The sequence below is a fragment of the Corvus moneduloides genome, chromosome 19 (genome assembly GCF_009650955.1).
Source record: "Corvus moneduloides isolate bCorMon1 chromosome 19, bCorMon1.pri, whole genome shotgun sequence".
In the NCBI taxonomy this organism is placed as follows: Eukaryota; Metazoa; Chordata; class Aves; order Passeriformes; family Corvidae; genus Corvus; species Corvus moneduloides.
Window position 1 is genome coordinate 1,164,219 of NC_045494.1, and position 26,497 is coordinate 1,190,715.

The 26,497-nt window shown below is 56.0% G+C and overlaps 1 protein-coding gene across 1 annotated transcript in view; it reads right to left on the reverse strand.

Annotated features, from left to right (window-relative positions):
• Nucleotides 1–26,497, reverse strand: part of SLC38A10 (solute carrier family 38 member 10) — a 30,976-nt gene that overhangs the window by 3,079 nt on the left and 1,400 nt on the right. The window contains exons 2-15 of the mRNA XM_032129428.1: nt 26,112–26,229; nt 22,956–23,001; nt 21,801–21,894; nt 20,575–20,718; nt 19,540–19,664; nt 16,809–16,911; nt 15,940–16,122; nt 14,132–14,243; nt 13,847–13,953; nt 8,489–8,642; nt 2,325–2,495; nt 1,557–2,018; nt 932–1,027; nt 121–300 (exon numbers count right to left, since the gene is read on the reverse strand). Coding sequence (XP_031985319.1) covers nt 121–300; nt 932–1,027; nt 1,557–2,018; nt 2,325–2,495; nt 8,489–8,642; nt 13,847–13,953; nt 14,132–14,243; nt 15,940–16,122; nt 16,809–16,911; nt 19,540–19,664; nt 20,575–20,718; nt 21,801–21,894; nt 22,956–23,001; nt 26,112–26,229 — 2,095 coding nt within the window. The remainder of the gene's footprint in view (nt 1–120; nt 301–931; nt 1,028–1,556; nt 2,019–2,324; nt 2,496–8,488; nt 8,643–13,846; nt 13,954–14,131; nt 14,244–15,939; nt 16,123–16,808; nt 16,912–19,539; nt 19,665–20,574; nt 20,719–21,800; nt 21,895–22,955; nt 23,002–26,111; nt 26,230–26,497) is intronic.

The window sequence follows — 26,497 nt, forward strand, 5'->3', positions numbered from 1 at the left end:
GCTGTGCAGTGGACTTTGTCATGTGCCAAAGGAATGCAGATCTCTCCCAGCCTGATTTTAGAGACGCTCTGAGCCCTGAGCACCCCACAGAAGCGTCCTGCTCCCCAGCCATGTCCTTACCTGGCTTTGGCTTCTCCTCTGCCCCCTCCTCCTGCCGCTGCTGGTGGATCTCCTTGTGCTGCTCCTCGATCACCGCCAGCAGCTTTGCCTGCTGGTCCAGGAGCTGCTTGTGCTGCACCTGCTGCTCCTTGATCACCTGCAGCAGCACATTGTGGTCCAGCAGTTTTGCTGGCCCTGCTTCTGGAAAAGGGGAAAAAGAGAGAGGAAATAAAACCTCTGTGACCCAAAGCCCTCAGAAATCATGTCAGCTCTGGATGGGCTGCAGGGGCTCTCCTTGGCAGGAAGATCCGACTCCACAAACCCTGCCAGAAGACAGAGAAGGAAGCTGGAAGAGGATGGCATGAGAGCAAGGGCCTTGCACACAAGTCCAAGCTCAGGCTCCAACCCCCCCTTGCCAGGCAGAGGTTGGAGGGAGGAGCTTAGCCTGAGGAAGGGCTTTGCAGCTCCAGCTCCGACGCCCCAGGGACAGAGCAGCCGGAGCCTTGAGGGGAAGGAGCAGACTGGGCTTTTCCCTGTGATGTCCTCAGGTGTCCCCATGTGCCCCGGCCCACGCCCCTCCCACCATGCTGCCGGAGCGGTTTCACTCCTGTCTCCCTCTTCCCAGGGCTCTGACACCAGGGAGCAGCCGGGCCCAGGTGCCAGCACGATTCAGGTCCCCAAGCAGCCCTGCCAGGTGTGCCAGAGGTGGGACAGGCACCACCTGCTGCCACTGTAGCAGGGACTGTGGCCTCAAGACACCGTCCTGCAAAAGAGAGGGATCCAGGGGGATCCGGGTGCCCCCGTCCCCGCACGCTCTGGGACACACGCTCACCCCCCAGCTTGGTCTCCACCTTCTCCTGTTTCTCCTCAGTGTTGCGGTTCTCCAGCGGTTCTGCTCTCTCTGGGAGGGGCAGCTCCTGCTTTTCACCTGCAAAGGACGACAGAGCTTTGCTGTCAGTGCAGATGTTCCCTAAAACGCCTCCGCGTCGTCCGGCACCATTTGTATCCAACCCGACGGCTGCGAGGGAAGTAATAAACCCAATATTTAACAATCCCATGCCTGGTGGCAGCGCGCCAGCACTAACTACCTCAGCCAATTAACATGCAAGAACAGCTCTAACTGGCTTTTAGATGGGCACTTGGCAATGTGTTCCCTGTCAAGATCTCCCGGCTCCGTGTCCCCGGTGATTTGGGAGCCGTGCAGGAACAGCACGGCACCTGACATTCTGGCGGGTAGCGAACAACTGTTTGACAGCTCTTGCAGTAGCTGTCAAAGCCACCAGATTCCTCCTTTCCTGCAGCAGCTGCCGGAGGGGCTGTGCACACTCACGTGCTCCACTCGTGGAGTTAAAAGGAAGCACCGGGATGGAGATGGGAATGACCAAATTGTCCCGTCTCCAGGGGGATTACAGGCCCAGAAGAGCTTGCTCAGATGAACTGACGTGGAAGGAGCTTACCAGGGTCTGCTTCCTTCTCCATGGACTTTTCAGCCTCCTCTGCTTTCCTGGGGAGCTGGAGCTGTGACTTGTCCCGGTCAGCAGCCTCGGCGGTGTCACCGTCTGGCACGGCCACCTGTGCCTTGCCTTCCAGCCTGGCTTTCCCTGGCTCCAGATCCTTGTAGGGCGGCCTTCCACCCTGCTGCACCGCTGCCTCCGGGACCTTCTGCAGATTTGGGACGGGCCCGGCAGTCCCTCCCCGCTGCTGGTTCTCGGCAACCACTTCCTTCCCTTGTTTTGGGCCCGGTGCCTCCTTCTGGGACTTCAGCCTGGCTGGCTCCTCCAGCAGATGGTCCTTGGCTCCTCCGGGAGCCACCTTGTTCTCATTGGATTCCTCCCGCTCCCGCCCCATGTCCACGACCACCTCATCATGTGGGACTGGGGGCTCGTGGCGATGAGCTTCCCCCACAGGCAGGGCAATCCCTGGGTGGACAGGCAGGGTCAGAGGCAGCAGGTTCCCAGTACACCCAGTACACCCAGTACATCCAGTACACCCAGCTCCATGCTGCCCTTGTCCAGCCCTGCCTTCTCTCCCTCATCTGGAGGCCACATTCCCAACAAGCCTCCGGAGCATCAGACACTAAATCACCTTCAATCCACCAATACCACCTCGGAAGTGGACTGAGGGGAGGAGGGTAAGGAGCAGAGTTCAGGATCTGTATCTGAAACAGTCCCACAGCTCACACCCCCAGCTCCCAACCCAGCCCCCTTTCCCAGGATCACCTTTACCTTGATCGGGACGGTCCAGCTGCACTTTCTCTTCCACCTTTCCTCTCTCCTCCTCCCTCTTGGCGACCTGCACAGGCACCTTGATCTGTGGCTGCTCCATCTCCTCCTTCTCCTCGGGCACTTTGGGCTTATCACGGTCATCCTCGGGCTCCTCCACCACCGGGTTCTGCTCTGCAAACACCGGATGGGGACAGGGATGAGGTCTGGGATCTGGGAGTCTCCGTGTCTGTCCCAGCCCCCTTCACCCACCCAGCCCAGCCACTGGTTTCCCTCCAGCCTTAGCACGGTGGAGCTGGGGGAGCTTTTGTTCCGGGGTCAGCTGGTGTTTTCCCTGTAGTGGGTTTTCATGGAGCTGCCGGCAGGGAAGCGTGGCTGGGATGGAGCCGGGATGGAGATGGGATGGAGCCGGCTGCTGCTGCGAGCCAGTGCCACCAGATGGTAGCATCCCCCCGGCTCCCTGCCCCGGACCCCCGGCTCCAGGAGACACCGAGCCGGAATCCAGACCCGGATCCTCCGGCATTGGAAGAGACAGAGCTGGGATCCAGCCCCGGACCCCCCAACACCAGAACCCGAGCTGGGGTCCAGCCCAGTCCCCGCTGTGAAACATCTTAAAACCGCTCTTATTTTGATTTTTCCCCCCTTTTAGTGCCGGAGTGTTCCCACAGCCCTTCAGACGCCTCTCGGAGGAGGGGTGGGGAGGTTTCCTTTTCCCGCAGAAGTTTTGAAGAGGGGGATTAAACAGGCATTAATTAGGAGAAACTCCTGAGGGAGATGGGGGAGTTTCCCCCCACCTTGCCCTCAAAGAGATGGAATGTTTCTGGAAGACACATCCCAGTCAAACCAGTCACTGTGTTCAGCACTGGTATGACCAGCGTATTCCACATGGAATCTTTTGCACATTCCATGGAATGGGAAGGGTCCCTTCCACCCACAGCGTGGCAGAAAACCCACACAGGGAGTGAACTCTTCCTGTGGAGAGCAGCAGAGAAGGAAATCGAATTGTTTCCCAGCAGTGAAGTTGTTCTGCAGATTTTTTTCCATCCAAAAAACTTAAAAAAAAAAATAAATTCTATCCTCTGAAAAAAAAATTCCCAACTCTTCCCCCTTCGCCCTCCCCCGTGTGATTTCCTTTGGGGAATTAATTCTATAAACATCTTTCCATTTTCTCCTCCCCCTCCGCAGGGCTGGTGCGATTTATTACGAGATGAACTCATGGGAAAGAAGGGATTGCCACAACTTCAGCTGCGTGGGCCTTGCCCGAGCTGGGGTGGGGGGGGGGGGTGGGGGGAGAACAACAAAAATTCACAAAAAATTAAGTACAAACTCCTGGCCCAGAGGGATCTGTGCCAGCAGGACCTTGAGCCTCTCCAGAAACCCGGACTCCAGCCCGGAGCTCCACGCCCGGAGGAGGGATGTGTGTGGGGCTGGCCGGCTTTCCACGTTCCTTTGCTTCGGGAATGATGGTGGGAGGCGAAAAGGACTTGGATTTTCTGAGAAATTCAAGTCTAGTACCCAAGGGTCCCCCTCTCCATTGAGGGACTTCCCAGGGTTCAGCAAGTCAGGGCAGGACACTCCTCCTTTTCAGGAAAAACTGGGCTGCAGGAACCAGTGCCCAGCCCTGGCCGGGGGCCCTGGGAAGCGGGAGGCCGAGGCCGGGGAGGGGAACGCTCGGCACGGCTGCGGATGTTCCCAGCTCAATCCTGGCCCCAATGCAAGAAATTATTTACTCTATTGGAGGAAAGTTTGTCATTAATTGGTTCATGGAGGCGGGAGATGGCTCTGGTCGGAGAGGATCGGAGATCCAGAGAACCCCGACACAGACAGGGCTGTTCCCACAGCAGATGGGAACGACGAGCCGAGGCAGCGAGATGATGTTCAAGGGGAAATAAAAAGGAAAGAGGGGGAAATAAAAAGGAAGAGGGGAGGAAATAAGAAGGAAGAAGGGAGGAAGGTTTCCTTGCAGGCAGGAACAGGAGGAGTTAAACCCAGCAGCTCCCCTGCCCAGAGCAGCAGGTGAACCCCCCGCGGGCCCAGGGCAGCCCGAGGGGCCGGGGGAGGCCCCGCTCTGCTCTGGGAGTGTCCCTGGCAGCTTCCATCATAAATCAGGCAGAGGCACGTTCCCCACTCTGCAAACAATGCAGGAAAAGCCCAAAACACAAACAAAACACAAACCCAAAAGTCTCCACGCCGCAATAAGGCCAAGCTGCCTCTAAGCCGTCATTTGCTCAGTGGGAGACAAAATTAAGTTCATCATCAGGGCGTGAATCAACAACCTCTTGGGCTGCCTGGAAATCCATCCGGGGCTCCGGGTACTTTGCAGGGAACAGTTTTGCTCAGGCTCTGCCTGTCTTGTTGCCCTCCAGGTCCCTTTGGAGCATCTTCCAGCAACGCTGCGCCTCATCATGTTTTATGAGCGGCCTTGGACTTTACAGGCAAGGCCTGAGAGGCTGTAAAAGCTTTTTGGCTCCCAAGGAGAGGCCGGGGTGTGAGGCAGCACTGGGAGGGTTCGCTCTGACCCCCCAGCTCTCCGGCAGCTCCGCTCACACAAGGGGAAGCCGGGGCGTCCTGCAGCTGATTTGTGTGTGTGCGTGCCTGGGTGTGTTGTGGTTTGCCAACAGCCTCTCTAGGCTGCCATAAAATTTCATGATTAGCAACCTAAAAGCTTCCCTTCTCCCCCCACTCCTGGTTCGGATCGTTGCAATGGTCCCAGGCAGGCACTAAATCCCTCCTCACACGCTTTTCCAGCCTCTCGGAGCCGAAATGTGCCTCCACAGCCCCTGCCCTGGGCAGAGGCAGCAGGATGGGCCCCGCTGTGCTTGCCCCCAATCCAGGGGAGCCTTAGGGACAGCACAGGGAGCTCCAGGACACACCACCCACTCCAGAGCGTCACCCCAGGGCTGACCAGGGACGCGGGGTTCAGGACCTGCTCGTGCCAGTGCAGCTCCAGATATGCTCAAATTCCTTCATCGCATGATATGGAGCAAGATCCAGGAGCTCCTGCCAAGGAAAACGGAGCCGAACAAGCGGGGCAGAGGGCGGGGGGCAAACGCTGCCCTCGGACGCGCCGAGCACCCGGAGCAGGGCAGGGACAGGCCCTCCCCGGGGAGCCCCCGGCCCAGCTGCGCCTCCAGGAGCCCTCGCTCCCCCCGAAACGGGTCCAGATTTCACAAGGTTATGGAATGGCATCCCTGAAATTAGTTCACAGTTGTCTCCTGACACACCAGCAGTAAAAACCAACCCAAATTACCAGAGGCTGCTGGTTCCTTTTCTGTGTCACAGGCACTATTAAAAGCTCGCTCGCACAAAGCACCAGGGAGAGCCGCCGCGGAGCCAAGCTGTTCCTGCAGCTAAGCAGGATGCAGGAGCCACGTTCCACACATCTCCAGGACTGCTCTGGCCGGGAGTGCCGGCAGGAACCCAGCCTGGCTCGGGCAGGTCGCTTTTAGGGGGCAAGCACACGGATGTGGGGATGGAGGATGCAGGGATGCTGCGCGCCAAACGCAACCCCAAATTTTGCCCCGATTCATGTAACACAGCCCAGCCCATCCCACAGGACACCGGGATGGCCGGAGCGTGGTGCCCGGCACACCGGGAAAAGGGCTCTTGCACAAGGAGCCTGAATCAGGGCTTTGTTACCCAACACTGCACAACGCCAGGGAGAAGATGAAGCAGCAACGATCAAGTAAGGAGCTGAAAAATATTACAAAATCTTAATCCCCCCCGAGACCCTCGAGGGTGCTTTAAATACGGAGAGAAATTGCCTAATTAGCTTTTTTTTTTTTTTTTTTTAAATGGATAATTGCCTTCCTGAGCTTTCAGAGGCAGCTTAGCAACCTTTTAACAGAGGCGCAGCCGCGGCGCGGAGCGGCAGGACGGGGCTGGAAGGGGTTTTATCCCTTTCCCGAAGAGCTGCTGACAGTAAAACCTCCAGCACCACAGGCTGGGGCTGTAATGGGCACTTGGGTGTCGTTAGGAAAAACACGATTCCGAGGCTGCTGGTCAATACGTGTTCACATAAAAGGCCAATGTTCTAATATTCATAATCCCCAGGCCCATGGGGCAGGGCTTTAATGAAAGTCTCTCCAGTTCTGGGCTCCACAACATCAAAGAGGCCAATAAAACTCCTCTCACACGCTGACAGGCGGGAGGCAGGCGGGGAAGGCAGCGCTGGGGAAAGGCCCTGCAGTTTGCCTTGGATGGGGCAGCCTGGGAAAGGGCACGGAGCAACCCCTGTGCCCAGGGAAGGGGCTGAGCACCCTGTCCCAGAGGCACGGAGGCACCTTGAACCTGGGAGAAGGGGTCTGGAAGAACCCTCCAGCCAAGAAAAGGGCTGGGAGCAGCACCCTCCAGCCAGGAAAGGAGCCTGCAGCACCACCCTGCAGCCAGGGAAGGGGCACAAGGCAGCCCGTGCCCTGGGGAAGGGGCTGAGCACCCACCTGCAGCCCCGAGTGCGGAATACGGCCCATCCGGAGGGCACCCAGGTGCCGGGGGCGGCCCAGCCCGCATCCTGCGCCCCTGGAAGGACAGGATGCAGCTGCTGCGGCGCGTTCCAGGCTCCTGCTCTGCAAAACAAGGCGGGTGAGGACGAGGGGGAGCCGCGGCGGGGGATGAAGGGCACCATTTAACGCCTCTCATTGCTAGTCAAGCCGTCATCCTGCAGAGGCACAGGGAGGCACAGATCCAAGGAACCGCAGCGGCGGCTCTCCCGGGGCAGCCCCACGTCCACCCTGCAGGTCCCTGTCCCCCTTCTCTGCCCGGCTCCATCTCCCCCCTCCTCCTCCTCCCCGGGGATGGAGCCCCCACTGCCAAAGGGACCTCGGGGGACAGCTGAGCTTTCCCTCGGAGCCGCACGGCTCCTCCCTGGGAAGTTTATGACCCGGGAGCACTAAACCCGCCTTCCTCCCGGGTGGGATTATTTAATCCAGCAGCACTCAGAGCTGCTGCCGGCGGGCTCCGGGATCGCTCGGATGATCAGAGCCTGGCATCCCGCTCCGCCGGCCCGGCTCACGCCGAGAAGGGGAGAAGATTCAGCAAACTCCAGCGGACAACGTGCTTTATGGGATTTTTTATTTTCCCAGTCAGAACACGTGTCATTAGCGATTCCTCCTGAAAGGAGCAGCTGTTCTTTGGCCATTACTGCTCCAAAATTAACCAAGACGGAAGAATTCAATTGCATCCCTCCTCCCGGCCCTGCTGAGGGCTCCATTAAGGGATTGGGAGCATCTTTTGCTCGGAGTTCACTGGCATCTACATGCCCGGGAAGGCACACACAGCCTTGAGTAAGCCACCAGTAAACCACAAGTAAACTCCACCACGGAGCAACCCCAGAGTGAATGTTATCGGCAGCAGCACCGGTGTGGGAGACGCTCCAAGCTGCCGGGCAGGAACCCGGCCAAGAACGAGGAGGGAGGATAATCTCCAGAAGAGCCAGCCCCTTTCTCCCTTCCGCTCTCAATCTCCGCGAGGATATTTCAAGGCCTCCAAAGAACAAAAAAAACCCCACAGGAGCAGAAGGAAACAAAACTGAACCGAAGGAACAGGACGTGGCAGGGCCGAGGGGCAGCGCGGGGTCAGGCGGCACCTGCGCGCCCCGGCCTCGCTCCGGAGCAGCTGGGAAAGGGAGGAGCGGCCGTAATTCCATCAGCAGCCCCAGCAAACAAATAATAAATAACAGGAACCAGTAAACAAAGCTGAGGCATAATCACAGGCTTTGTCAGAGCGAAAGCCGAGTCCAAATTTATATCCTCAGCACCAAAAAAAGAGGCAGTTCCCATAAATTCCTGTACCTTTGAGGGTGATGGATGGCTGGTCCTTGGGGTGGCACAGGGGGAGAACAGTCCCGCTGGGCCAGGCGGGCACTGTGTTCATCCCAAATGGGGATCCCTGATCTGTCCCTCCAGGGGATCCCAGGCCTGCACCCCACCTTTCCCTTCCCAAAAGAACCACTGTCACAAGGTACCACTGGAGGTCACAGCGGGCTTTTCCTGCAGACAAAAGTGCAGCTTTTCTTTGGAAAAGGCCCCAGGAATCTGGGAAGACATACGGAGCTGCCTGGAAATTACCCTGCTTCTGCCACACTTAAAAAAACCCAAAACCCTTCTCCTTCTTTTTAAGAGGTGAAGCTGGGAACAGGGCTGGGAAACCCAACTCCAGCAAGCACATACCTGGAAGTTTGACCGAATCCTGGTCAATTCTGTTCTCCTCTCTGTCCAGGTGCTCCAAGCCCACTGCTTCCATCCTCACAGGGGTGTCCTCAGTGGCAGACAGAGTGGTGTACGTGCTGATCACCAGCATTCCCAGCCCAATCCACAGGATAATCTGCACAGAGTGCCAGAGGGACAGTTAGCACAGGAAAACCAAGGAGACTGCTCCCCACGGCATTCCCACAGTTCCTCCACACAATTCCAACCTCAGCGCAGTGACATGCGTCAGGGAGAGGAGAGGAGAGGAGAGGAGAGGAGAGGAGAGGAGAGGAGAGGAGAGGAGAGGAGAGGAGAGGAGAGGAGAGGAGAGGAGAGGAGAGGAGAGGAGAGGAGAGGAGAGGAGAGGAGAGGAGAGGAGAGGAGAGGAGAGGAGAGGAGAGGAGAGGAGAGGAGAGGAGAGGAGAGGAGAGGAGAGGAGAGGAGAGGAGAGGAGAGGAGAGGAGAGGAGAGGAGAGGAGAGGAGAGGAGAGGAGAGGAGAGGAGAGGAGAGGAGAGGAGAGGAGAGGAGAGGAGAGGAGAGGAGAGGAGAGGAGAGGAGAGGAGAGGAGAGGAGAGGAGAGGAGAGGAGAGGAGAGGAGAGGAGAGGAGAAGCAGTTGCTCCTGGCTGAGGTTCCTGTTTGGGTGCAGAGCCATGGGAATGGGAATTTCGGGGGCTGGAAGCTGTTGGAAAGGCGGCTCCTGCATTGGAAGGGCTCAAAAGTGAGTGGACGGGACACAGGGATAGGAAAATGCATATGGCAGACACAAGTCCTGCTGCAAAGACTCATTCCCTGGTATTCCCAGCATGAGAACTCCATGAAACCGGGCCTGGCTGAGCACAGAGGAGCCTGGCCTGGTTACAGCCCCCAGCGATTCCAGGGAGCTGCTCAAAAATCCTTGGTTTTGAAAGCAAGGGTAACATGTCCGCACACCAGACCTGGTCCCAGGGCTCAACAAGCTGCTGAGAAGTGACTCCCTGATTTCTAGAAAGCTAGGATCAAACAGGATAAAAATAGAAGGATGGAATCTGGATCCCATAGAGGGAAGGGCTCTTGGAATTTCTCTACCTCAAAAAGGAGAAAGTGATGAGCAGCAAAAGAATTTTTACAGCGTGTTATGTGATGACAAACTGATCTAAAAGGATCAAATTCCACATGAGTCATGGGAAGTGCTGGATGGCACTTGGACAACCTGGGACAGTGGAAGGTGTCCCTGCCCATGGCAGGAGGTGGAACTAGATGAGCTTTAAGGTCCCTCCCAGCCCAAGCCATTCCATGATTCCATGACTCATCTGCTTCCCCCAATCCTCACTGTGCAGATTTACATCCCATTCCACAAAAAGCACAACAAAAAGATGCTTCTCAGCATGGGTAAAACCAGGAATGGCCACAGGGAGCACTTCTACCACTGGAAGCTGCCAGAAAACTGCAAATCAAGGGGAGAGGTGAAATTGGAAGGAGGAATTAAAACACTGGCTCTTCCAGAGGGGGAGGAGGGGCTGATGCTTTCCTCACCCGCCTTGTGCTGAGGGAGGTTGCCCAGAAACATGGAGCAGCATGGTCAGAGCTGGGCCCAGGAGACCCCGGAGGGTCCATTCCCAGCACACCCCGCAGACAGCCCGACGCCTCCGGAAGGAAAAGGCTGGCGGGACGTGGAGCAGCTCTGGATCAAGGGCAGCGTGGCCAGGGAGCAGAGGCCAGACCTTAGAGCTGCTGCAGAGGAAACAGGAGCAGAATGTGCTGCCTGCCTTGCCCGGGGTGCACAAAGAGCAGATATCCTGCCATCCACCCCCCGGGCAAATGCCGAGTCAGCAGGTCCTGCACTGCTGCCCTGGGCTCGAGCTGCTCCACTTCCTCCCCTCCCACAATCCACGGCCCCGGCACAAATGCATTTTGTGCCTGGGAGGCTGTTCTGGCACCTTCCAGAAACAACAGTGGAGAGGAAGAGCGTTTCCACAAAGAGGATCTATTCTGGTGCCACAGGAACCAGGAGCAACGTGGGAGAGGAGGGAACTGTAGGAAACGGCTGAAAACATTAAATGCTTTAAAAGGATTTTTGTTGTTTCTTATCTTAGTGGGGAACCAGGGGCTCAAATGCCTCGGATTGAAACCCCTTTGATTGTTGCACATTTGGAGTTCAGCTGCGAGCTCCCGGAGCAGCGGGTACGGGCACACGTGGCAGGCGCACACAGGCCGGGCTGGCCCTGAGCCGCCCTCACCCAGCTCCCCCCGGCACGCCCCTCCTCACCTACCCCCTCCCCAACTGAAGACCAGAATAAAGAGGTCCATGATTTGGCTTAATTCCATGGAGATGCTTATGACATGGAAAAGCAGGCGGATTGTGCTCAGGGGACCACCGAGGCTATTGAAGGGATGGGAGTGAGGGCTGCAAGGACTCGGGGGCTCAAGGAACCCATCCAGGCAGAGGAGCCACCAATCCCCACAGCATCCAGAGATCCTGGAGCGAGGGGAGGCTCAGCACTGCAGGGCACTTCTGAGCCAAGGTCTGGTGCCATGGGAATGATCTCCCCCAGAGCCAGCAATCCCACCGAGAGCAGAGACCCTTCCACAGAAGCCCCTCTCAGCAGACATGGCGAGAGGCTGTGGAAAGCCCTGGGGCAGGTCAGCACGGCCAGGGCCTGTCTCCCGGGAGCCACGCTCTGAGCACGGACGGGAATTCAGGAGAGGAAGTTTACACGGCCGTTTCCTCGGCCGGCCGCGCTCCCTCGGCCCTCCTTCCTCCCAGAAGATGACTCCAACTCTGCACAGCAGAGCCATTAGCTCAGCCCTTCTCCTGCAGCCGCGGGAAGCAAACACGCTGCATTTGTGTGGCGTGACGCCATCCCCGTCCTCCTGGACACGGAGCGTTCCGAGGGACGGAGTCACGGCGAAGGAATGCAGAGCCCCGGTCACTGCCGGGTCCCTCCTCGGAGATGCTGTGTTGGGGGGCTGTACCCCTGGACATGCAGCTGGGGAAGGTGTGCTGGCCCCTGCGCTGCCAGGGAAGGGCAGAGGGAATCTCTTTTCCACCCGCACAGGAGCGAGCCAAGGGGTCACTTCCTGACCTCCGGCAGCTCCTCTTCCCCAACTGGGACAACAGCAACTCCGGCCTCCCTAGGAGGGGCCTCTCGGACAAGCTTGTGTCAACACTGGGAAGGCAACACCTTCCTGTTGGCAGTTACACACTCTGTTCACAGACCCCCACACGCCCTTCGGCAGCTCTGCCAAACCCGGGGCTGCCGGGAGCAGCGGGACGCGGACCTTTACAGGAACAGATGCTTAACCACAAGAAAGGGAACACTCTCCCTGCTTCACTCACAGCACTGTGTGCCTGACTCCAGCCTTTTGAACTGCTCTGGGACCTGCCTTTCCAACCCAACCCTTCCAACCAGGGCACTCCCAGCCCAGCCTGGCTGAGCAGCAGCTCCAGTCATTCCCAATTCCCCAGCAGAAGCCCTTTGCTGGCCTACTTCCCTCCTTGCCCTGAAATCCTCTTCACTACTTCTAGTGCAAAATCCCTGATTCGTAGCCTCTGTTTGCACCATCTCCTGTAAAAACCTGACCTTCTATGTCACCACCTGCCCGACACTGGAAGCTGCTGGGTGCCAGAAGTGGCCTGATGAAAGCAGCCAGTTCTCAGCAGCACAAGAGCCAAGATAACCCAGAGAAGTGCAAAAGCTGGCGCTGAGGTTCGCTGCTCTGAAGGAGGCTAAAGTTGAAGGAGGGAAGGAGGGAGAACGTCCATGGACGCTGTTTGGACAGGGACAGGAAGGGAAGGACAGCTGAGCCCAGGGCTGTCTCCTCTCCCCCCGCCTGCCACCTTCCTCAGGAGCTGACTTTGATGGAGTGGAGCACCTGATCAAAGGAGAGCAGGAATGAAGGAGGAGACCAAAGACAGAGCTCCAGGGAAAGAATAAATGAGCCTTTGCAAAGACCTGGAGGGAGGAGGAGAGGGTGGGCTCTGAGTTGGGCTGTGGAGGTGGGGAGGTGCTGAGCAGCCCGGCTCGGGCAGGCAGGTGTGTCCTCGCTCCGAGCAGGAATGCAAACCTGACAGGCAATGGATCACTCAGGGAAGGCTGGACAGCTTGCTGCCAGCCCCTCGAGGGGCTGATGCTTTAGATAAGCCCTTCCTCCTTTGTGGGGATTTCTGCAGGACAAACATCTCCCTCAGCCTCGTGACCGGGTTTGGGGTCAGGCATTGTGAGGGCCCCAGTGTCCCACCCCGAGCAGCCGGGCTGAGAGCTCAGCCTGTCCTGAGTGCAGCCTCGAGGCACTGCAGGGAAACGCTCCGGCTCAGCCGGAATAGAAAGCAATTCTTGAAAGTGCTCTTTGTTTCCCTGAAAAACCCAGGCTGGCATTCAGACTCCTGCTCGGGGTTTCACTCAAAGAAGTTCGGAGCTAAGTGTCAGAATTCAGAGTGAAAGCTGGAAAGCTGGACTATTTCCTTGTGTCAGGGAAAGCACAGGGAAGAAAAAAACCACACCCTGCTTAAAAAATTCACGTAGGTTTGCAAAGCCACAAGTCATTAAGCACAGAACAAGCCACCAGTTCTGTGGGCCCCACAAAAACGTGCTGCTCTCCCCTGCTGACTCCGCACTGTGCCCAAAACCTTATTCCCAGCCCAGCACTGTCCTGACTGGGACAGAGGCCTGTGAAAAAGGCAGTGGATTAAATTATTGTTAGAAAAAAAACCCCCCAAACCTGTTAATTTCAGCCCATGGTATTTGCAGGAGCAGAGAGATCAAGCCCAGCAAAGAGCCACTTTATTTCAGTCCCCGAGGAGGCCAATTCAAACTGGAGCAAAAGGAAAAGTTAAACTTCTAACAGCCTCTGAACGACCCCAGTCCCTCAGAAAATCAACTCCTGAAGCAACACCTCTATGTGTGTGTTCTTTTTTACTATTATTTTGGTTGAAGGCAGAAGGCTGAGGGTCGGCAGCACAAACCACATCGTGGAGCCCTGTTTGTTTTACCCAGCCCGGGCAGGTCGGGATGTGAGGCTTTAAGGTTTTACAGGCTGCCTGGATTTCCTGTTCTGAGGATCCAAAACCTGAATCCCACCAGGAGGAGGACTGGAAGCAGCATTTTATGCACGAAATGACTGTTTCACTTGCTGCTGGAGGGACGGAAAGAGCTGGTGCTCCAACTTGGGCCAGCACCTCTGCCACTGTCTGTGCATCCCTAAGATGAACACCCACCCAGAACAGCTCCCACATGTACTGGGCAGACTGGAGGGGGAGGCTGGAGGAGGTGCTGAGCAGTTTCTCTGCTGCAGCCAAATGGAGCACGTTCCCAGGCTCTGCAGAGGGCTTAGGGGGATGTCAAGCAGCATCAGCACTGACCTGTGAACAAAGCGCATTCTTGTGGATCTTCTTGTAAATAAGAGCTGGGCAGATGAAACAAATGAGGCTTCCCATGGTTGCACCTGTCAGGCCCAGGACTGTTTCCACTGGGGAAGAAGAGGAAAAGTCAGCAAAGGTCTTTTCCAGGAGTGCCAGAGCAGCAGCACGGGACGGCTGCCAGAGCCCCCGGGCAGGATGGGGTGCGAGTCTGGTCACCCCAGCCAGGAAAACAAGTAACAGAGACCAGAGAAAGCAGCCAGCCCTTGTTCCCAGCTCCTCACTCACCATTCGGGATCATGATGCCTCCGACCATGGTTCCAAACACAACAGCCAAAGTCAGGGCTTTGAACCGCAGTGGGGGCATGTAGCCCCCGGCAGCAAAGGTGCCGTCCTTCTGCTGGGAGGGGAAGGGTGGAGGAGGAGAGTTTAGCTCCTGTATCACAGTCCCCAGCCCCTCAGCAATTCCCTCAGCCCCCCAGCAATTCCCTCAGCAATGCTCCCTGCAGCTCCAGCTCATCCCGAATGTGATCCCCTCAGCTGCGGCCCACTCCCCGTGCAGGGACTCAGAGAGCAGCCCAAGGCTAAGGGCAGGAGGAGGGAGCACAGGGCTGCAGCAGGAGGGAGCACTCACAGGCGAAGAGCTCTGGCTTTGCTAGGGAGGTGCTCCCCAGCAGCTCTGGGAGCAGGGCCATGTTCGCAGAGCTAGGCCACAGGAGCAGCTCCTCCGACTGGGAGGGAGATGGCAGGGGAGGATGGGTGCTGCTGGGCAGCTGCTGGAGGAATTCCAGAGGCCCTCTGCTTCCCACCCCATCCCATCCCACCCCTCGAGTGGGAGATGTGGAAGGCAGAGGCCCCAGTGTGCCCTGCAGACCCGGCAGGTCCCGGCTCTGCTGCTGCACAGATGGGAGAGGAAGGCAAAGCGACACCTTCAGAGCCCAGCCAGCCACGAGCTGAGCCCAGGCGAGATCCAAAGTGTTCCCAAGTGTTTCCAGCGCTTCCTCCTCTGCACCCGCTGGCTCTCACCGACTGTCTGCCCCCATCCTCAGGCCCTCCCAACGTGAGAAAAGAGCCGGGGGCTTCTCACAGGCAGAAGTGGCAGGATTTAGAGCTATAAATTGTTCAAGTTTTATTTCCTGCCTAGGAGGTTTCTATTTATGCGGATACACAAAGGCCTCAGAACATTCCCACAATCTCTTACTGTTATTTGCTGAATCCCATCGGCGCGCTCCGTGCGCACAATGCACAGAGGAGAACACGCCACTGCCACAAGGGACTCACAGTCTCCAGCAGACAGACCAGCTTCAGTCACAAAGGCTGGCTGAGGAGCTGGCCCTGGGAAAGGTGGAACGTGTGGGAGAGGGCTGTATCCCATCTCCCACCGCCTGCCCCTGCACCGGGCCGGCACCGCAGCCTGGGAGGGGCTGGAGGAAGGGGACATCTGAACCCGGAGGGGAAAGGGCTGCTCCAGGGCTGCTGACAAAGGTGCTGGGTGAGAATAACGGAGCAGGAATAAGCAGGCACTCAAGGAAGCAAGAAGAAACGGGGCTGGGCTGGGCTCCGAGGCCGGGAACAGGAGCTTGAGCTCAATGAGTTGGCCAGCAAAAGGACGGCAGCTGGAGCAGCAGGAAATGAGGAGGCTCCGCTGCTTCCAAAAGCACATTTCTCCCTCTTTCTGAGGGGAAGAACCACCTCGGCTCCGAGCTGTGTAACGTGTCTGTGCCAGAGCTGGAATCCCCAGCAGAGCAGGGAGTAGCAGCCACAGGACACGGGCTTTACACTGGGAACTCCAGCCCTTCGACCCATGGAACTCCTCCGCAGAGAGGACACGAACCTCCAAATGCCAGGGATTAACCACTGTGCAGAACAGGATTTAGAGATGGCCACAAGCCCCTGCTGCACTGTCACCACACCCTGGCACTGAGGATTTTATGGGAGTTGAGGCTTTGTCCCTCTGGATAGCAAGTACCTGCCACGTGCCATTATCACCAGAGTCTCACGGAGCCAAGGCAGGTTTGGGGCCCAGTCAGAGACCAAAGAGTCACAAAAACCCTTCAAAAATCAAGTTTCACACCAAGGCAGCCCTGGGATCTTACCTGCTGCTCAAAGAGCAGGGTGTTCAGTGCCTGTCTGCACGGCAGGATCATCATGGGGAACCCCACCGCCACCGACATCATGAATCCCACTCGGATCATCTCCGTCACCACGTTGGAAGGGAAGTTCATGAGGACGTTCCCAGCAATGGCTTCGGTGTAACTCACGTAGCCAAAGAAGCCCACCTGGGGAGGGGAGCGGGGTTGGACTCCAAAGCACCTCCCAGCTGCTCCTCAGAGAGGGGCAGCACGGTGCCCTCCCGCTGGAGCAGCCAAGTGGGAGCATGAGGTCACTCCCATGGGCAACCTGCCAGCAGCCCCAGCACCCCGAGACCTGGGACAGGTTGTTAATCAAGAGTGGGAGCTGCCTAAAGGCAAGCTTCTCACCAAATCCAGGGGTTTTCCTGGAGGACACACTTTGCTTGCTGCCAGGCCCATGGATTGTCCCTCTCCAACGGAGCAGCTGTCACAATTCCCTGCAGCAGCCTGGCTCATGGGCCACAGCTCTCCTCAGGAATTATTAACCCAGTTTTATTAACTGCTGCCTTATGAGGCATAACTTCCTTCACAACAGGCTAGAAAAAGCTCTCCCAAACTCTGGGCAGCAGCCCCAGCTCCAGGCTGGGCCTGGGAAGACCTGGGCCTCCACTCTGCCTCCATCCAAGGAAACGTGCTGCTCTGAAAATCTGGACTCTCCCAATGCCCCCTGTGCTCTTGGGTTCATCACCTCCCACCTAACTCTGCTTTCAGCACGACGGCTTATCTGTCAGAATAAATACAGATAAGCAGAAAGCAGCCCCAGCTGTAGATAAATCCTCATCCCTGTGGCCCCTCCAGATTTCTGGCAAGGGAAGAGAAGGGGAAGTTCCTACCATGATGTAAAAGGTGGTGACCACGTTTAGGGAAGAAGCAAATATGGAGCTCATGATTTTGACAGACGGCTCATCCAAGCTGTCGTAAGTAGGCAAGACCTGACTGTAAAAAAGGTAAAATATTTAAGGAAACCTGCAGAAAACAGGAGAAAACCCGCAATCCCAGCCCATTCTCTGCCTCAGCCCAGCAGCAACGAATCCCTGACACCTTCCCCCTCTGGAGCATAAACACCCGCTGCTATTCCACAATTTATACTGCTAATGCCAAGAGATTTCAGAACACTCATAACTTTTAAGTGTTGCAAAAATATTCCTGCTCTCCCCACCCCACCACGTGGAGCAAAACGTGTGATGTAAACATTCGGGTTCAGAAAGGGTTGCAAAATGAATGACCGTTTGTTCCCGGGGCTGCGGGTGGCTCCGGGCCAGCCCCAGTGCCGGAGATTATTGTTCTTGGAGCTCTCCGTGCTGATAATTAAAGCAACACAGTGTTTACAGAGGAAAAGCGGGAAGAAGGTTGGAGCATCCCACTGTCTGAAGGAAAAGTTAAACAAACAAATCGGAGCGCAGCGCCTGTCCTACTTCAGTTCGCTTCATAGAAAGCCGGGAGCGCCAGCTCCCCAGGATTTGGGGTATTTACAGCCTTGGAAAGCGTGGGGAATGTCCTTTTTGACATCAGGTGCATGTTTTAGCAATTCATTAACCTCTTGTTACTTGAATTCTAGCGGCTCCATCCCGGGATCGTGTTACGGGAGAAACTCTGAGGAGAAGGGGGGGAGCGTGCAGGGAGATGGGAAGGGGTATCCTCAGCTCCAGTGGGCACAAAGCCATTCCCAGGAACTGTGTCAGGCTGAGGCTGAGCAGGAAGAGCCTTAACCCTTAATCCCTGAACGTCAAAGGAGGCCGAGCACGTCGGCTCCGGGACACGCGCCGGGGCTGGAGGTACCAGCAGGGAGCAAGGCCAGCTTCTCTGGGAGCTCTCCATTTAGGATTCCTCCCTGGGAGTGAGGAGACTGGCTTCCCGGGGAATCTCTTCAGTTGGGATTCCTCCCTGCCCTCTCCACAGCCACCTCCATTAGATTAACCAGCCACATTCCAGCCTTCAGCCTCCAAGAGAAGGGTCCAGCCAAACATCCAGGCTTGGGAAGGAAAAAAGAGGGAAAGAGGGAGGCTCTGCAGCGTGTGGGATGGTTAAAAAGGTGATTCAGAGGTTAGCAAAATTAAACCTACCCAGCTGAGACTATATAGACAAAAAACATATAAAGAGAGAAATAGAATATATAGAGAGGGGAGAGAAAGAGAGAATACATAGATGGAAAGAAATAAAAAATGTATATAAATATTGCCTGTGTCATGTATATAAATATTGCCTGGGGACAGCGTATTTTCCTGATGTTTGGAAAAAACACACAGCTTTAGATTGGCTTTGCCACAGAAGTGCTGCCATGGAGCCCATATTTAGGTCCACACACACAGGTCCAGACCAAACCATTTCCCTGCACTTCCAACTCCCAGGAAAATTGTGCTGGGTATTGTGTGGCTTCCATAAGGAAAAAAAAACCCTAAAAGGGATCTGTTAACAAGGTAAAGCTGCAAGAGAACACAATTCCCTTCGCCAGTTGTAATGGAGACATTAAACAGCAAGCCTGGAGCGTGCCGGGGTAGGATCTGAGCTGCCAAGAGAGCCAGTAAGTGGGAAATGATGATTTGGATCTTGGAGTGGGTGTAAACACAGCAGTCTGAGCAAATTTTATCTGTCACATTCATTTACTGTTGGCACGAGACCCGTTTGCTGGAACTACAGGGGGGAAGCCCGGCTCTGCCAGGCTTCCAGAGGAGGATGGTCCTTCCAGAGGAGGCCAGTCCTTCCCGTGTCCAGGGCTGGATTTACACTGGTTAGAGCTGTCACGGTTCTGGCCAGGCACGTAGTGCTCATGTGCTGCTCTGGTGCTGCAGGAAATGCTGCTGGAAACCTGGAATAGCCTGGTCTGCCCTCACCTTCTTCCACTTGTCAGCAGAAACCCTCACAAAAACAGGGAACGGGAAAGGTGGAAATAGCCTGGTCTGCTCTCACCTCCTTCCATGTGCCACTAAAAACAGGGAACTGGAAACGTGGAAATAGCCTGGTGTGCTCTCACCTCCTTCCACATGTCAGCGGAAACCCTCATTAAAAACAGGGAACAGGAAAGGTGGAAATTGCCTGGTGTGCTCTCACCTCTTTCCATGTGCCACTAAACCCAGGGAACTGGAAATGCAGGAACAACCCTCCAAAGCCAACAACTGTGTGATCTTTGGAGTGTTCTCCAAGAAATTTGGGGAAGCAGAGCAGCCCCCAGCATTCACTACTCAGGGGAGGCCCTGTGGGGGTCACACAGTGGGGTGACACAGCCCCGCTGCCTCCCCTGGTGCTCCAGCATTCCCTTCAAGAACCAGAGGAATTTCATCCCTCGTGCAGCTGCAGCAGAAGCTCCCGAGGAGCTGTTCGGCTCCAGTGGTCTCGTGTTGCTCCGCTACAAGAATTCCCAGGTGAAATGGAGTAACAAGAGGGTCTGGGTAACAAAAGGGTCACGACTGAATGAGAGGCTGAACTTCAGCAAGCTATAAAATACCCTGATGAAAATAAACCACCAAAGCAGATGGTATCTATCCCTTGCAGATCCTCCTGACCCTCTGCCCTCACGCAAACTCCCTGCAGGAACAACTGCCAGGGCTAGGAATGGCAGGTACTTACGACTGACAGGCAAAAGACATTCCAAAGATGGGGATGCAGCGGAAAATGCCCTCCCAGCGTACGTAACTCACTCGCTGCAGCCACTGCCCGCTGAAGAGCCCGTGATTGAAGGAGGACACCACAACCTGCAGCCAGGACAGAGAGCAGGGGTGAGGATCCAGCCCCACACAGCTCCATGGCAGCAGCAATGCCAGGCTGGGATAAGAGGCAGCGTGTGACAGCTCTGCCGGGAGCCCCATCCCAATCCCCCAGCTCCCCATCCCACCCGCACAGCTGCCAGGGCCACCAAGGATCCCAGGGAGTACTTCAAGGGATCTATGACACTCCCCGCTTGTTTGATGCCATCAGACATCACAGCACACACCAGGGTGGGGTGATTTCCACGGACACATGAACTGTGAGAATTATTGCTCAAAGCAACCTCTTCTGCACTTTTTTAAACGTGTTTTTTAAAATGTGGTTTTAAATCCAAACAGGAAGCACCGCTGGCCTTAGAGAATCCTGTTAAGCAGAGAGAGACAAAGGGTCCTAAAACAGGATCCCACCTGCTGCTCCAGGGCCATTTAACGACACCAGCTCACCAAAGAGAAGGAAAAACTTTATGGAAAGGGGGAGGAGCCGAGGCCAGGGAGCTCCCCTGCCATGGACACGGGAACTGGCAGGAGTTGGGTTGCACAGGAAGCAGAAGGTAAATATGTCTGAATGTCTGTTTATAATATCCTTGGATGGGGTTTCTAATCCCCAGAGATGTTTCAGTGCAGCCAACTCTTATGAATGTTGTGGTTTCTTAAAGGCACAGCCCCTGGGAGGCTCCACACCTCCCTAAGGAGGCAGCTCTGAGGTGGGACCCTGCACAGCCTACTAGAAAAGTTACATGGAAAGAATTCCCACACCTTCCTCTCCTTCCAGTCCTGAAATTTGGGGGAGACAGGGCTGGGGCTCCACGAGGGAACCACAGGATCACCCGGGAAGTGAAACTGGTCATTAAAAAGCAACAGAAGGTAGGAAAACAGGATTCCCAGTGTCCGTACCCACCACGAACATGAACACGGTGTAGAAGATGAGAGCCATGGCACTGAAGGACTGGATGGAGGCCATCATGTTCCTCTGGAGGCTCAGGGGAAGGACAATGCACAGGGAGACAGCGAAGAGCAGGACAATCCGGAAACTGCCCGACACCTGGAAAAGAGACCTGCATCAACACCCAGAGCAGGGAGGATACTCAACACATCCACCCAATGAGCAAACCCTGGCGTGGTTCATCTTTCCAGAGTGAAAAGCAACTTTAGACAGTGACATTCTGTGTCTGGGGGTGTTTGAAGATGCTGCAAGCTCGGCGCTCTGTGGGCTCCGTCTGTGCTGAGCTCAGACAGTCACTGGGTGCCACTGTTGCTCTGCACTGTGTGACAGGTCCAAGCTGGAAGAATTTGGGGGGTGGCTTGGGGGGGGGTTAAATGCTAATCCAGCACAAGCTGTTTAGGTACTTTCATGCAATTAAATAAAACCTAAATTTACTTGGGGAGACGAGAGATTGAAAGTGTTGAAAACTCCAATCCAGAAAATTAATCAAAGCCTCGCACTGGTATTTATTATGGCAGAACACTCTGGAATGCTTGGAAATATTTAATACCTAATTTGGCTGCAGCCTCAACGCATCTTTTTTAACTTCACAGTCCCTTAATCTGAGCTTAGGAGCATCAGGCAGCACAGATAACACTCAACCAAAAATCCTTTTGCTTCCCTGTACGGCTCTCATGCCGGCTCTGAGGAGCACCTCTTGCCTCCGAGCACCCTGAGCCAGCAGCGGGCTCATCACACGGCTGAGGAGGCAGGAACACAGAGACTTTGGCCACAAAAACAGCCAGGGACAGGACAAAAATCCCTCCTGACCTACAGCGAGGAGAGCTCAGGCAGAGGAACTGCCTGTCACTACCCACTGGGGCAGGAATTAAGGCAGGAAGCATTATCTCCCCCAGGAATCTGCTCCAGAATTAATAAGGGACCAAGTTAAAAAGAATTCCTTTGATGGAAATGCCTTATTGGAGTTTTACACAGCTGATTGTTTGCCATATGTCTGAGCTTCCCAGACTTCCCAGAGCCGAAGGCTCCGTGCACGAGCACCTCTCCGTGAGGGGACCCCACAAAGCCCCCTTGGGACCCCACAGGGTGCTGAGCACACTCCAAGGCAGGAGCTCTGCTGTATCCACAGAACACAGGGCTCAGTGCAAGGTCTGGGAGCACCACAGGAGTGATTTATTCACCTGGAATCCGAGCATCTGGGCAAAGAAGTTGGAGCCCAAATCGCCGATGACGACGTAGAAAGCGATGCAAGTGCCCAACATCAGCCCAATCATGCTGCAAACACAAACAGGGAGGGGTTAGGAGGGCCACGCTTCCACCCTCAGCCTTGGGAAGAGCAGGACACCCCTTCTGCACTCCATCCCACCAGAGAACCTCCATCCACACCAAACGCTGGTGGGAGACACAGCTCTGCCCACAACCCGTGGGGGTTAAAAACCCGTGGGGGCTAAAAACCAAGGAAAACTAATCTTGGAGATGACAAGAACTCCTTCAACTCCTGGAAAAATTCAGAAGAACCAGCACGAGGCTCTCAGAGCCCCACACCCACAGCAGGGCCCTGCCATGAGAGTCTCAATATCCAATGGGCTCTCCAACGTCTCTCCACACAATGGACCACACTTTAATGAAAAGATTGTCCATGAACTGCTTCTCCTCCCACTCCTGGACCACTTTCCTTCCCAGTTCCAATTATAGAACATCCCTGTGGCAATTACAGCCTCTGCTTGCATGGACAAGTAACATCTGAGGAATATTCTGTGTATTTTTAGTGCTGTGCAGAAGTTTGCAGCTGGGGAGAGCGAAGGAGCCGGCACCACTGCCTGCTCTGGGCTCAACATGCCTGGAAAAGAATCCCTGCCGGAAAAAGCAGGGCAGTGAGGATTGTGCCATCACCTGAGTTCTGCACTGGGGTCATGGGAGGCAGCGGAGTCTGAGATGGGGGCAGGATTCCCCCTCAAGGCATCTCGCAGAGGGCAGGACCAGAGCAGATCCCGGGATCCAAGGAAGCAAACACTCCCTCCCACTAACTCAGCAGCAGGGATGTCACCCCTGGAAAGCTGCCATGAGTGACACGCCTGTGATTTCACAGCAGAGCAGGAGACGAGCTCATCCCCACCTTCTGTGCTCCCAGCGCCTGGGAAGCGCTCCCGTCTCCAGGAGCTCTGGAACGGGTGGGATGGAGGTGACACCTGTGAGCTGTGCTCAGGGGATCTCACTCAGGCTCCTGTTGCATTCCAGAAGGCAGGAGGGGAAGGAAGGAGAGCACAGCAAGGCTCAGAAAAGTTTTCACCAAAGACACCCAAACTGTTCACACTTTGAATAGGCAGCAGATTTACCTTGTTTCCACCAACATTTTTCCTGCTTTTCCATAGGCATGAAATGCTGGCATAAAAAGGAAAAAAGAGCGGAAGTTAGTCAAAGAAAGGTCCAGAACAGGGCAAGATGTCAGTTCACAATTAAACTCCAACAATGACACAGGGCAGTGCAGCAGGAACCCACCACTGGTATTTTGGGGCTCTTTCCCTCACCCTCCCACTTTCTTTTTCAGCCTTTCCCTCTGGAAACTGAAAACCACATAAGACAGGAACAGGGATGAGGGAAAGCCAGCAAGCAGGTTCTTTTTTTTCTATTTAAAACCAGAAGTGGTGTGAAGCAGCAGCCACACATGGCAGCCATTAAAGGCAATGGGAGAGAAAATATTCCTGTACAAGATTGTGTGTGGCGAAAGTTAAAGTGGTGCAGAATTCCAGTCCAAGTCCCCTTTTTATTTTTATCTTCCCCCTCGAACTGGGCCGCCCGACATCGCTGGCTGGGAGAGCTGAGCTGGTGCCCAGAACGTTCAATCCCATTCCCAGAATACCCAGTGCTCCCAACCCACACCAAAGGGCTGCTGCCAAGGCTTTGCTTTCCCCCCCCTCCCATCCTTGGGCTGGAGCAGAAAATGCTCACTAGTACTAAAATCACTGGGTTTTCTCTTAAAAAGACAATGCCAAGAAAACTTTTACTTCTATTTTTAGCTCTTACTGGGCAGAACGGGAATGGGGAGCTCCAGTGCCAAACCCAGACCACAGTGCCCAAATCTGCCAGTGAGGTCCAGCATGAACCCACCACCCTGGAGTCCCCTCTGCCTTCCCTCAAGGCACAGCCCAACATTCCCAGCGCCCGCCAGAAAACAAACTCAAATCCTTTCTGGAAGCTTCTTCTGCTATTTTAAATATTAACTTCAACTCTTGATTTCCTTGGACTCTACTCGAGCTAAAAATTCAGGAAACGAGATGTTCTCCCACAGAATGAGCAAAAGGCACGGCAGGGACCCACAGCCCGGAGCAGGGATGTGGGGGAGCACCCAAAATAGCTGCTGGATCAGTGACAGGGCACTGGGACAGCCACCACTAGGCACCGTGCCCAGGCATGAGGAGTGGCCGCTCCTCTCCAGCCTCCTTTGGGAATTCACAACCATGAGGGAAAAGGCAACAGCCCTGGGGGGAGTCAGGCCCACAGACGAAGGGTCTGGGAGGAGAGAGGAGCCAGCAAGAGGAAAACATCCCTCCTGGAATGGGTTATTAACAGGCTGAGCTCGAGGGGAATGGAGGAATGGTGCTGCTGATCCTTCCAGGGCACACTGCAGCCTCTGGATACGGACACAGCCACAGGTGATGCTGGAACCAGCCCATGTCCCCGGCTGTTCACCTTGATGTTCAATGAGAACAAGCCTCCAAACACTGTGGGCAGGCGTCCCCATCCGGGGACAACGGAAAAATGGGATCCTTTATCTTCTCCAGGAGGTGATGACTGTAAAATAAACGGTACAGTCAAATCCTTGGAATGGGATCTTGGAAAGCCCCCAAACTGGGCAGAGCTTGCTCGGTACCTGGAGAAGTCTTTTAAACCCAGTGTGGTTCCTGGGACTGAGCTTCAGCCCCTTGTCCTGCAGGGCTGAGCTATGCCCCCAGGAGCTGCCCAGCACAGCTCCTGCACATCCCGAGTGCTGCTGGAAGGGGAGGGATTCACTCATCTCCTGGTTGAAATCCATCTGGGAACTGCATCCCACTTCCCTCCTCACCCACACATCTCCCTGCAGCCCTTCCCCTTCACGCAGTGGTGACGAGCCACCGCCAGCCCAGCCTGGGACCCCCTTTGTGCCGGAGCCGTGGCTGCCGCTGTTCCTCCGGAAGGCACTGCCTGCCTGCAGGGAATGTGCACAACTTTCCTCCGCGCCTCAGCGCTGCCAAAGCCTCCCAGGAGTGCCCGCAGATGTCCCCGGGCCCAGCCTGCGGGGACAAAGGGGGTCTGTGTGGAGCTGCCCGACCTCGGAGCATTGGGATGCGGCGTGGGAGCGCTCCCGGCCCATGGCACCTCTCCCAGGGCACCGGGAGCGGGCACAGGCGCTGCTGCCAGCCTCCGCCTGCCAGGAGGAAGCTGGGAAGCATTACTGGCCCTCTCTGTATTCCAGCCCCTTGGCTTCGGGGCGTGCAGAGGATCCCTTCTTCCCGGGACACACTCCAAGGTGGAGGGGACTCTCTGTCCTCCGGGAAGCCGCACACAAAGGCGTCTTGTGAGGGGCAGGGAGCGATGGCACCGGCAGCTGGGCCGGGTGCTCCGGGGGCTCCCCCTTCCCTCTGGCACCAAAACAACCTCCCAGACCATGGAGCTTCTCCATCTTTTCCGTTTCTAGCAGATACAAGTCGGCAGAAGCTGGGATGTGCTTCCTGGGAGCAGCACCTCGGGCACTCTGAGGGAGGAGCAAACCCATCTGTCAGCAGCTGGTGGGAGCCCGTGTGCCAGGGCAGCGCCAACCAGCTCCCTCCTTGCACAGAAAAGGAAGGGAGAACAAGGAAAAGGCAACTTTTCCTGCTGCTTCATATGCCAACGGCAAGGACTGGAACCCAAACACCTCCTCCTGCTCCCCAAGTCAGTCAGAATCCCAAGAGAGGCCATGAGCAGAGGCCAATCCCGGCGCCAGTGCTGAGCTCCGAGGGTGGCCGGGCTCTGCCAAAACCCACCCAGGGATCTTCCAGATGTTTTTATTTTCTCAGCCCTTTGGAACCTCGCTCTGTTTCCTTTCTGCTGAGCCATAAAGGAGCTCCCAGCTCGGATCCAGGCAGCCCAGCTCTGTGCCAGGCTGGCAGGACCCGCTGTCCCGGCAGCGCTGGGTGGGGAACTCGTGCCCAGACCCATAATTAATTCATCCCAGACCCACAATTCATCCCAGATGGCTCCCGGGAGCTGGGGTTTGGATCACCTCCTCCCCTGCCCCGCGGAGTCAAAACAACTCAGCACCCATTAACTGGGCGGTCGGGAGCAGGATCCAACCCCGGCGCTGCCCCGGGGGAGAGGCTGAGGCAGGAGAACGAGGGAGTCTGGGAACTGCAGCAAGAAAACATTTGCTGTTCCGACAGCACCACTGAGGAAACGTAAATTCGGATGCCAAGGTCACACTGCAGTTAAGAGAGGAGCAGGGCTGGGAAGCAGCCCCGGAGCTGGGATCTCACCGAGGCCGGGGTAGGTCCTGCGCTTGCTGAGGTTGGCCGACTTCACCAGGAACATGCAGGACTGGTGAGTCATCCACGAGCAGAAGATCAGCAGCACAGCTCCCAGGATGATCCCACACTGCAACGGAGCAGAGGGGGAAGAGACCAGCAGGAGATGGGGGGTCAGGCCCCCTCCACGGCCCTCCCACCCTCCCTCAGCACCCTCAGGTTTCCCCACGTATTTCAGCCCTGTTTTTCCCTCTTTCAGGAAGTTCTGTCCCCTTCCTACCAGCTGGGAGGGAGGTACCAGCTCCGTATCACTCTCTCCACAGCACAAGGACACGTGGAACACATGCCTGCTTCCCACAGCTCCCAGCTGCACCAGTCCAAGCACCGAGGAGTGAACT